The sequence below is a fragment of the Colias eurytheme genome, chromosome 24 (assembly GCF_061535395.1).
Source record: "Colias eurytheme isolate Ceu_HAF_F1 chromosome 24, ilColEury1 Martin Lab GWU primary, whole genome shotgun sequence".
NCBI classification, from domain to species: Eukaryota; Metazoa; Arthropoda; class Insecta; order Lepidoptera; family Pieridae; genus Colias; species Colias eurytheme.
The window spans coordinates 4,289,443-4,302,181 of NC_143003.1; the positions used below are offsets into that span (position 1 = coordinate 4,289,443).

Consider the following 12,739-nt stretch of genomic DNA (forward strand, 5'->3'; position numbering starts at 1 on the left):
ATAAAATTCTACAGAAAGATAATAAAAGAACAAAAGCAACTAACCAGTAACTACCATTAATTCGTTTCCGTTTAAGCCATTACACAACCACATTTTAGAATACATGAACTATGAATAAAACTGAGTGCCGTTTTGGTGTACCCGAAAACCTCAGGAATACGTTAGTGCCTAGGCTTAGTCTATTTAAATAATTTGAAACACTAACCATTATAAAAGATAGAATTATTTAACCTTATAGCCACGACCTTATTGGTATTATGTGTATAAATAAATAGAAATATGCGATATAATTCAATAATTCTATGAAGTTATAAAATATGTGTTTCTTTTGTTTAATTCGTATTATAATTAAATTTTAATAAATCTGTTTAAGTCTAAATGCAAATACTAAACACATGGGTGAATTTCCCAAACGACTTTTTTTTTTGTCTTCATTGAAATTAGTATTTGAAAAAAGGAATATTGTTCTGTACTATTTTTTTTTGTATTCATTAGGTATTTATTGGGTTGTGGCATAAAATATTATTTGTCTAAGTCTATTTACAAAGGTAGAAATAAATACATAAACCTCTATTTTTGTCACATCGGTGCTGTCCCTCTACTTTTTTTACAAGCAAAAACGCTTATATCGTTATAAAAATAAGTAACTTAAGAATAGAACTTATTCTATTTCATAGAATATTAGTTTTATTATTAATATGTAGCATATTTTATTACGTAATTCATAATATTTATTACTGAGAGGCATAAATGTACTTGTCTCGCAAAATTTTGTCATATCGCTGCACAAAAGTAATTTAAACCTAACTTTGCATCGATGAGTCCGACAGTGTCCCCACCCCAATTTTATTTCCCTCGTTAGTGTGTGCTAGTGCGCAGTCAGGACGGACGTGTGTCAAATCGCTGCATATTCCCGCCAATTACGTAAGTACGACATTTCAGTTACTTCCAAGCAATTATTTTATATTATCGGTGGTTGCATTTTTCTAGTGTAATGTGAAGTTTTATTACGATTGTTTGGTTCTAACAGACATAGTAAGTAAATTAGCATCATTATAGGTACTTGAATTTAGCCTAAATATTATACATTTTTCATAATTTTCAAAAAAGTCGATAATTTCTCACGTCGCTGTTCTCATATCGCTGTAATCGGTGGTCTTTTTTACCACCGATGTGATAATTTACACCGATGTGATAAGAAAAATCAATCGGTGTCTTAAATATCATATCGGTATTTTGATTCATGATCGACGCATAGTTTTGTCACATCGGTGGATTGTTTTATCACATCGGTAGATCATATTATCACCTCGGTGTAATTTTATCATATTGGTAGACATAGTGTCATTTCATTAAAGTAAACAAAAAAACAATGGAGCATACCTACAACCATACATTATATACATACATATACACATATTATATTTTTTAACTTTCATAAATATTAACTTGTGTGCAGCTCGTGCCGCACACAATTCGTTCGAGTAATTTTGTTTAAGATTAATTTTGTTTAAGAATGCTGAAATCAAAACTAAACGAGGAGGAGAAAAAAGAGAGAAAGAGGTTGATGGAAAGAATAAGAAAAGCTAAAATCAAAAGTGATCCTGTGTTAAACGAGCAGCATTTAAGAAAAGACAGAGAACGCTTAGCTAAAAGAAAGGCAGCTGGACTTATCCTAACCCGAAGCCAAATGACTGCACATGCACGTCGCAATGCACAAAAGAAAAACCGAATCAGTGCCCGTGCATATTATCAGCGGAAAAAAAATAAGGCAAATGGTGCCCGCAACAACCCAACAAGTGTTTCAGAGACCAATGACGCAGAATCGCTACCGAAAAATCAAGATAATGAGCCCGGTATTTCTCAAGAACTAATAGGACCTCATAGCCCACGGCTATTGCGACAGAATGTTCGATGTAATAGTCCTAATTTGCGTATTGATGCCATAGTAGCGAGTAGTTCCCACTATTTACGTACAAGCAGTCCCCTAGATTTATCAATAGCATCTCCTTTACGAACGCCAAGTATTAGTTCTATAAATTCAGAAGAATCAACATTACGCCCAAATAGTCCTAACTTAGACACATCCTTTAATACTGTTAAATTCAAACAAGACATTAAAATGAAATTTCGTAAATATCAAAACGTTAAAACTCAGCAAATACACGATTTAAGAAAACAATTGGCAAAGGCTAATAAAGAGAAACTAATGTACAAAAAGAGATACATGAGACTACATCAAGAATTTAAGAAATTAAAACAGAGTAATTTAGAAGTGAGACGAATCCCAACGAAGCCAAAAAATATAGACCTGCAAAAACGTATCCGTAAGATTGTTGTTCAGTTTTTTGAGGATGATGAAAATTCAAATCTTTGCCCAGGTAAAAAGGATACTGTCACACAAAATGGAGTAAAAAAACAGAAAAGGCTGATGAAAGACACAATTAAAAATTTACACAAAAAGTATTTGACTTCGGGCTACCCTCCAATCAGTTACGTCACTTTTACAAGAATGAGGCCGTTTTGGGTCACGCAGCCAAAATTAAACTTGAGAAATACATGCCTATGTGAGAAACATGAGAACATGGATCTTGTTATATCATCTTTAAAAAGAAATCGTATCATAAAAGAAAACACCACGACTGAAATTCTAAGTAGTATTTGCTGTGATATTTTTAAGGTAGAATGCCTGCAAAGAACATGTCCTGTCTGTAAGAATCGTCATTTAAATTATCAAGAATTTGATAACTCCAAAGATGTTATTTATTGGAATTGGAAGAAGATAAAAAAGAATTACAAAAAAAATGGAGTCGATAAAATAGCCGTTAATGTAGAAAAAGTAAAAATAACCGTTAAACCATTACAACTAATCAAAATATTTGAAAACAATCTGAAACCGTTCTTAACACATTGTAGTAATATACGAAATCAAAGTCAAGCTTTTAAGCACTACAAACAAAACATGACTGAAAAGGATTGTGTCGTTCACATTGACTTTAGTGAGAACTATAGCTCCAAGTACGGGTCCGAAATACAATCTATGCACTTTGGTGGCAGTCGTCAACAATTCACATTACACACTGCTGTAATTTACTATAAAAATAAGGAAGAGAATATAACAACTCAATGTTTCTGCACTATTAGTTCTTCACTGCGCCATGATGCTGCCGCCGTTTGGGCTCACCTTGTTCCAATATTAGAAGAAATTAAACAGGAAGCTCCAATTGTTCAGAATCTTATTATTATTTCTGATTCTCCATCAGGCCAGTATCGGAATAAGAAAATTTTTTATATTATGTCCCAACTCAGTATTTAATGCTCTTCTCTGACTAACATAATATGGAACTATAGTGAATGTGGTCATGGAAAAGGTGCGCCAGATGGAGTAGGTGGGCTACTGAAGCGAACGGCGGATCGATTTGTTGCACACGATGGTGATATGAATAATATAGACTCTTTTGTAAACTATTTAAAATCTGCTGTCCAAGGCGTGAAAATTAGTACTGTAGAAGAATATGAAGTTGAAGAAAAGGACTGGCTTCTCCCTACAAATTTGAACACATTTCGTGGAACATTGCAAGTCAAACAAGTCATTTGGACTAAAGAAGCTAAAAATCGTATAGTTTTACGTCGACTTTCTTGTATAGAAGATGAATGTATGAAATATGTTGTTAAATGTCCACATGGCAAACATCTAGACTTCCACAGTTTGTCAACCGAACACGAAATTAAGTCTAAACCTCAACTTTCTACTTCGAGTAATAAAAAATCCAGAACTAAATCCAAAATAGATATCACTAAAATGCGACCAGTAAAGTTAACTGACAAATTAATTTTGTTCCCACAGCCATCACATTCAAAGTATTTTACACCATCAAATACATTAAAAATCTCGGAAAATGCGGCACCCAGATCATCCTCTTCGACAAAAATGTCTGAAAATTTGCTATTGAACTATGTAGATCTTGATCAAAGTACTCCTGCCTGTTCATTTTTAGAGAAAATTGACACGAACATTTTAGTTGGTTTAGAGGAATCAACTCAATTCGTAAATAAAGAGGATACGGTAAAAGCATCTAATAGATTTTCAAGTCCTACCGTGGAAGACAGTGACACCGATGAGGAAATATTTAGAATAAAATCTAAAATTAACTTTAAAAAAGAAAAAAATGAGCCACGTAAACCAACTCCTGACATCAAACAGAGATTTAATTATATATTTGGTTGCAGTGACACTGATGATGACTTATTTTGATCTGGGCTGATTTGTTTTTAAAATTTTTATTTTTATTGTTTTTAGTTTTAATTGAAAAAAAGAGGTTTAATTGTTGTAACAGATAATAATTATAAAAGTACGTAATTAAGTGCTGTGATTAACTATAGGTATACTACATAGTCTTCTATGACTTAAAAGTCTAATTATGGTGCAATTTAATAAAAGTGGAGTACGAAGACGGTTCAAGTTCTGTAGTGATTTATGTTGAACTTAAAGGCTGATTAACATAATAACCAAATTATACTGACAGATTTAATTTAAGTTTTTTTTTTAAGGGTAAAGATTATTTGCTAGATGTAAGATATAAGCGATCTCTATGTAATCTATGATACTTACGCACTGAGAACAAAGATTTTAAAAATATTAAATTAAGTGATAATTAAAGCTGTGATTATTGTAGTGTTGTTATGATTAAGGTTAAACTTAAAAGGCTGATTAATTAGGTATATAAAGTTTTCTTATATAAAGTTTCTATTCTTAGTATTGTTGAACCTAGAACGCCACAATGTTTTAAGTGTACCTACACATGGCAAAACAATTAGCTTGATCGCCACATTAATAAATGTGTATTGTACAATAACGTACAAGAAATTTTTGTTTTTTATACTTCTTTTAAATAAACACAATGATAATTAAAAAAAACATTATTTTTTATTCTAAGAAAATAATACCCTTAGTTCAGGTATTCAGTTCTTAGTCACTCCTTCAAAAATGTATAAGCCTACTATTTCTTTTTTGATGTTCAAAGGTGGATAGATTATCATATCGCTGTATATGTATATCACATCGGTGAATAAATTTATCATATCGGTGTACAGAAAAGATAATCGGTGCCGGATTGTCACATCGGTGGAAACCAGAATTCAAACTGAATTTTCTCCATAGTCTTAAAAGATACGTTGATGGTTACCAATAAGGGAGTATTTAGTATCCTAAATATTACATTAAACATGAAAAAAATAAAAAATATATATAAATGAAAAAGTTCACCGATATGATAAGAAAAATGGCATTTGTTGAAATTCACCCACATACTAAATGTGTACAACTTGTAATATATCACAATAAACTGTAATTTTGTGGTTTATTTATTTTTCCTTTATTTTATCGATCGTCTTATGTAAAACCTAACTAAACTTTTATGGTACAGCTTTTACAGGTGGTGGCCTTATCACGAGTTTTAACATTAGTTTAAATTTAGCTCTAATACATAATTAACTTTAAAGCTAAACATTTACGTCACAATTATAAAGATTACACTGCAACAGTGTTGAAGTTTCTCAAGCAACAGCCATAACTGATCGACCGGTTTAAAAAAAAACTACCGCTATGTACCTACCTACCGTCGCTAAGAGAAATGTACCATCGATTTAGTAAAGCAAACGATTATAGGCTTTATTCATTAATAATCTAATCATTATTTTCGCATAGCGTCATTTTTAACATATTTAATTACCTATTTTACATATTATATTGAAGATTTAATGCACTAGAAATAAAGATAAAGTCTCTATCCGATTTATCTATGAAACTTTGAATACGACTTTTTTAAATGGAAACATGAAAAATATTGAACGAAATTCTAATGTATCACGGTATATATTTTTTTCTCTGAAGTCTGGTGTCTATTGCAAGTCTATCTTAGAGATAGAGTTTAATCTTTTAAGTATGGGTATTTTATGTAAAACTATTGCAGATAAGCTTTTTGATATTAATAATTATTCATGGATACTACATTAATTAATGGCAAATCTAGTTCTAGAAAAGAAATCTGATAAATAAAACAAGATAATTTTGGCTTATCTACACGAAATAGAATTAAGTTTTAGCACCCATTAGTGATTTTAAATTCATAGGCACATCTATACTAATATCTATAATAATATTATAAAGAGGAAAGGTTTGTAATTATGTATGTATGTATGGTTTTCACACATAAACTAACGTAACGGCACCGGTTTCCGACTAGCCTCCTCTATCCGACCATTTTGATTTTTATTTGATAAAACGTTTAAAATACGCGCGACATTCGTGAAACTGAAGGCTTTCGATCCAATCACTTATCGTACGTCATCTGTCCAAAATTGGGTTTCAAATTTTAACCGACATTTCGTCAATCCAAGAAAAGCTAGGCGAGGGTGTAGTTTGTATTGGATTGAATGCGAAAAAAACATAAAACGGTGAAAATAAACATTTGGATTTTTACGCTAAATACTCTGGTAAGTTTGTGGTTAATTAACTTTAAACGTTTTATTGGTGTTTTAAATTATTAATTTTAAAATATACATGCCAAGATAGCGTGTTTTTATAGGTTTTTTTGGACAAATAATTATGGACGGAATGAGGAGCTTGTCAAAATAACAACATTCCGAAATCCGACCGAATCGGTCGGTAAAAGGAATTTCGCACTTTTTAAAAGAAGGTAATTTTCTATTATGCATGTTGTTTTGTGGAGGTTTCGTGTTAAGTTATTTATTCTAAACGCTATGCTTACATACAACACCTGTATGCGACCAATACTAACTTTAATGGATTATTTGTAATATTCGTTTTAACTGACACTCTTTTTTGATTTTTTTGTTATTCATTTACAAAGACCGGTCTGTTTTAAAACCCTATATTTTACGTTTATGACACATAATTGCATAACTACGAAATTGTGATATCTTTATAAGTGTACATATGAAATAGAAATGAACTAAAAATGAATATCAATTTCGGTTTAGAGGCTTTATTACGCAAATGTAGGTTTGGTCGGAATCTAGGTGCGATTTATTTCCCTGTTTCCGTCCAACTGGGTTGCTTTTGCTTGCGCTGTGCTTGAGTGAAATTGCATGCGTTTATTTCAGGTCATCATCATGAGTGATAAAAAAGAGGCTGAAGTATTCTCATTAGCTGAAATAATTTTGGTGAAATGGACTTTAGAATGGGACATTCTAAATTAGTGTGGATAACCAGTGAACTACTGTTATTATAATAAATGCTCAAATATTATTTAAAACTAGCGGTCCGCCGCGGCTTCGCCCGTGGTACATATTTAAAATATCTCTCCATAAGAACCATCCTCGTACTTCAAGTAATATAATAAAAAAAGAATTATCGAAATCGGTCCACGCGTGATGCAGTGAAAAGACGAAACGGGTTTTTACGAATTTCCATTGTATTTCTATTATCATAAAGTTGATTTTAATAGAAAATATTTGGCCGGTCGGAATCTAGCTACTCAGTGGTCGGAAACACGTGTATTTGTACTCAGTCGGTCGGAAAATGGTGCTTTCAGTTAATTTCCAGTCGTGACAGTTATAATCCAAATTTAAGTAATAAAAAGCCATTATGAAATACAATTATGTGCATATTTTAAAATATAAGTTCGTAATCTTTCATAATATCATTTTTTCTTATGAACTCTAGAGTATTTAATTTATCTTTTAAAGGATTCATTTAGCCGTATCAATCAGTGGTCGGAATTCGGTGCCATTACGTTACTGGACCGATTTTGATGAAATTTGGCACAGACAATCTTTAGACCCTGAGAAAAGCCTGAGAAAGAACATAGGCTACCTTTTATTGCGAAATATGTACCTACCAATGACCTACCACGGGCGAAGCGAAAGTTTGACTTTCTGGTTATTTCGTGAACCTATCGCATTACTTGGAAAAATTCACTGTCCGATACAAATTATCTTATCAAGGTGTATATCAGGTGGCATCTAAGTGGGACTCAATTGAACAAACATCCCGTCATTTTATTAAATACAATGGATTTAATTTAATGCAAACACTTTTCTTTGTCGTTGCATGTAAATTATATCACGTTTACAAAACGTTTATACCTACGTCATACGAAAACAATAATAATTTAATAATGTATTATTGTTTTTAATTTAATATAGGTAGGTAACTGTTTTTATTCGATAGTAAAAACATTTAATTAGTTAACTACAAGAAGCGGGCGAACAAACAAACTGTAGGTCAGAGTTTTTGTTGCATTCGAGTGAACGTTTGAAGGTTTACGTGTTTTTGCATTAAAATCTATTCGCTAATGCAATAATATGACATTGGCTCCGATTTCCAACAAACCTTGTTCGACGCTGACGTACTACTCGACCAAGCCAACTAGACCCTTTTCAACTGTGACGTCACCCGCCCATGTCTCGGGTACAGATAGCAAAAAAAAAATATTAATAATATCACTGTTCGCTCTCCGCTATGAATAGTCTTATTTTTCCCCATTTCGAGGGCTGTCTATGAATAACAACACAGTAAAAACTTAAACAAATAACAACGAAAAACTTAACAGTCAACAACAAGCTTTAACGATTAATAATAAAAAGTACAGAAATAACTAGCGATGCGAAACGTACGAATGCGTCGATGCTGCGAACCGTACTAAGGCGAACGCGGTACCTGAGGCGGTAAGCGGGCGGGGAGGCCGCATTCCACCCGAGCGTCTAGTTGGCTTGGTCGAGTAGTAAATAAACCCCTATATCACATGTCGGTCGACAAAATGTATCGGGAAGTTTTAAAATAGATCGCGGCGTAAACCGTTCGCTTGGGTTTTGTACGATAGCATTTATCTGTATTCTGTATAACCAAAATGCGTCACGGCTCACAAACAAACGAAACGCGAAACGATAACAAACTCTCGATAAAAACGCATACGATTCGTATTGTACAGATTCGCAATGTTAAGATGAGATGTCGGGTGTGGTCAGCTGATCGCAACAACGCAGCTGTTTATAATACACGCTTATCGATTTCCCAGAGCACAACACACCCTTCCAAACATTACTAAATATGTACGCATAATTTCCCGTTTCAACTTGGTACTTAAATTTAATAGTGCTATTATTATTTGAATGCATACTGACCTTAATTCCAGAGCGTCCGTGTTGCTTCAGCAGCACATTTTCCGGCTTCATGTCGCAGTGTATAATTCTGTTCTTGTTCAGCGCGTGCAAACATTGCAACAGACTGTGAGAGAACTTGCGAACGAGCTGCAAAGAGAACCCTTGGAACTTGTTCTTCTTTATCAACTCGTACAGGTTTATCGAGAGGAGCTCGAACGTGATGCACGTGTGATTTCTGAACGTAAACGAATCGAACATGTGTATGACGTTCATCGTATTATCTTTGTCTTGCTCGCGGAGGTGCTCCAGGATGCGAATCTCCTCCTGAGCCTGTCTGTGGAAACGCTTCTCGTTTCTGACCATTTTGAGTGCGACGTTCTCGCGTTTCTTGTGGTCGTACGCCTTGACGACTTGTCCAAAGCTCCCTTTGCCTATCACCTTCAGCACCTCATATCGATACGCTATGTGGTCGTGCGGTATGTGGATGTAGGAACCTTGCTCGTTGTCGTACTGGCAATTGTTGGGGAAGCCGACGAGGCCCGGTCGCTTTTTCGCGTTCGCGCCTATGAAGTACACTTGGGGGTAATCGAATATCTCTCTGTGCTCGTAGGGGGTGAGTTTGTTCATGTAGAGCTTCATGACCTGCTCGGGGCTGGCGGCGGCGGCCGGCGGTCGCTTGTCGGGCGGCTGCGCATTGGCCGCGGGCGGAGCGGGCGGGCCCGGCTCCAGCGGTGGCAGAGCCCCGTCCCGGAGCAACGCGCGCCCAAACGCGTGCGCGCTCCCTAGAGGCATATCGCCGGTCATGGCCGAACGGCCGCCGCCACCTCCGCGCACTTCGCTCGCCGTGGCCGTTCCGACCCACGCTCGCTCGTACACACCACTGCACCTCACTGCACTTGCACTGTTAGACGGCGCCACCCTGGAGCACTACAACACATTTCACATAAACCGATAGGAGCGAGAACCACGCTTCCACTTATGCGGGCACATTCCGTCTCGGACACAATGTGATGGAGCCGTCAGTGATGATACCGTGCGACGCGAACGTGAAACGCAAACAAAGACCCCCTTCCTTGCGTGTCGACCTGACGACAGGACCAGAGAGAAAATAGAAACTGGTCGCCAAAGTCATTGAACCGTTCGACTGCGCAGACCACGCAAGTGCGAGTGAGAGGCACTATGACGTTTGCTAATACCGCCGTGCTATTCTAGATGGCGCTAGCGTTCATATTAATGACAGAAGCTTTTTGCAGGACCGAAATTTCTGTTGCCACTTTATAAATTTATATATTTTGAAAGTTTTTTATAGATCATTTTCGTGTTAAAATTTTTGATTAACTTTTAATAAGTATAACTAAATAATATAAAACAAAAAAAATTATACACACAGCCATGTAAATTCTCACAGCTTTTTGTTCTCAACTTGATAAAGGATAAGAAATATTTCTAAAAGTAGTGAAAAACATATTGTGCATATTGTACGCACAATATATTTTGTGCATTTCAATATTACAATATTCCAAGCACTCATGATTATATTTTTTATAATTTATTTCTTTAATATTTAAGATTTTTTTTGTACCTAATACGATTTATATCAACTATTTAGTTTAATATACATATAAACTGGAGGAATGTAAAAGTAATATTTTTTTTACTAATAGTTTTTGAACAATTACGTCTATAGTACGACATAAAAGAGATGAAATTAATTATTTTGGAACTAATTCGTTTTTCATTACCTGGCAACCCTGAATTGGCAATGTAGCTGTCAAGTTGAATAAAAATTTGTTGTTTTTTTCGTGAAGTGGAGAATTATTGAGATAAAATTGTTATTTAGATCAAGAAATTTAAATAAAAAAGGAGACATCATGAAAAAGGTTAAACGTAGCGGTGTCCGTGATGTGGTGTATAAAGTTTTTATTCGGTGTTTGTCCGAATTTCAAGCTGGAAATTTATTGACTGATTTGGAAAACGTTTACAAACGTACAGCAGAATATACCGGTGAGATTCCATTTATTTTTGCTCAGTACTACGTAAAATAGAATATTCCATTAGTAACGAGTGTTTAATGTATGTATGTATGGCGATTATTACGTTTTCGCAAATTAATTTGAGGTTATTTGTATGTAAACAAAAACTAGTTTTTATAGTGCGACCAGCACAATTTGAGTCAAGAAGTTATATCCAATCCAACCAGCCTCAAATAAAGTACCTAGTTTAGATTTTACTACATAGTATAGTGATAACTGTTTTCATACAGCTATCTATCTATTAATCAATCAAACCATAAGAAAAAAAATCATATTTACTGTATCATATTTACAGATACTGAAGATGCCCCGTACCCTCTTGCCAGTACTTCGAAACAGAGTGATGATCAGTCCTTTGAAGGAGTAGAATATTTAGATTTTGATGAATTATATTAATGTACAAAATTTATCTACAAAAAAAATAAAAATATGTGGTTTTCAAATCGCCTTGTTTTTTTCTACCCGACGGACCCAGAAAGAGGGTAATGTGTTTGAGCTGCATGTATGCTTGTTTGTTTGTATGTTTGATTCTATGTGCGCCTCTGCAGTCTAAACACTTGACCGATTTTTATAAAATAACTAATTCCAAATACATTTAAGTAAAATTTGACCTAGGTAGGTCAATTAAAATACTAATGTATTTTTGTCTTAAATTACACTATTGCTACACTGAAACAATTATAACGGTTTAAATCGCGGTATTTATTTTAGATTATATTATATACATTTTTGGATTTTTATTCTATAGTATCAAGATCGCTTGCGTCGCAGTATCAGTGTTGCTATATGAGCGACGGTGGCGCCCTCATTTATTTTCATCTCTTTTGTGTCGCACTGTAAGGCTCATCATGAGAATGATTGTTTAAGATTAAAAAAAATTGATTGATTGAAAGAATTTATATCATGCTTTGGTGAGGTTTTTATTTTAATTATTATCTGGAGTGCAATTTCTACTTTATTTATCTTGGGTCGAAAATTTATTAAGATCATGCAATTCTCAAAACTTTTTAATTAAGTCTTATTCGAACACAGAAGAAACCATTTTATACATACTTGCCTAAGCATTTTTAGCTAATAAAGAAGATAAACGAAATTCAAATAAAACACACAACGAGTTCAACGCGATTCGGTAAGTCCAGTAATTATTTATTGATATATTTTATAAGAAGGGAAAAAATTCGTTCGGTGATTTATTTACAACTTGTATAGTAAATAACAAATATAATAAGTAACACGGTACAACATACACGTACAAAATTAATAAATTAATATTAACATTTAACACAAAAAAATATTGCCAAGTTATAAAATAAAAATTAGAATTCATTGAAATAATAGATTAGGTCATCCTCAAGACTCCGTTGTCTCTGGTGTTGGTTCGTTACGCCATCTATCGGCACAAACTTACCCAATGAATAGTGCATCATCCATCCAATCCAGACGTCTTTTTCACTTCGCTATTTTCTGTCACTTTACATTTTATACAATCGTAATTATGTGGTAATTTTATTTTTATTATCTCGGGAAACATGAAAAGAGATTATTGTGTTAAGTTTATTTGTGTTGTTAAGTTTGAATAC

The 12,739-nt window shown here is 34.1% G+C and overlaps 1 protein-coding gene and 1 pseudogene across 2 annotated transcripts in view; one reads left to right on the top strand and one right to left on the bottom strand.

Annotated features, from left to right (window-relative positions):
- Positions 1-10,276, bottom strand: part of Dyrk3 (Dual-specificity tyrosine phosphorylation-regulated kinase 3) — a 136,052-nt gene extending 125,776 nt beyond the window's left edge. Inside the window, exon 1 of one of the 2 annotated variants that reach the window (XM_090115705.1) lies at positions 9,148-10,276. In XM_090115705.1, the coding sequence (XP_089971831.1) occupies positions 9,148-9,930 (783 nt within the window). In that variant the 5' untranslated portion in view covers positions 9,931-10,276. The remainder of the gene's footprint in view (positions 1-9,147) is intronic. The other variant, XM_090115704.1, reaches the window with a different exon arrangement.
- Positions 885-5,297, top strand: LOC149897941 (uncharacterized; annotated as a pseudogene).
- Positions 10,277-12,739: the final 2,463 nt, after the last annotated feature.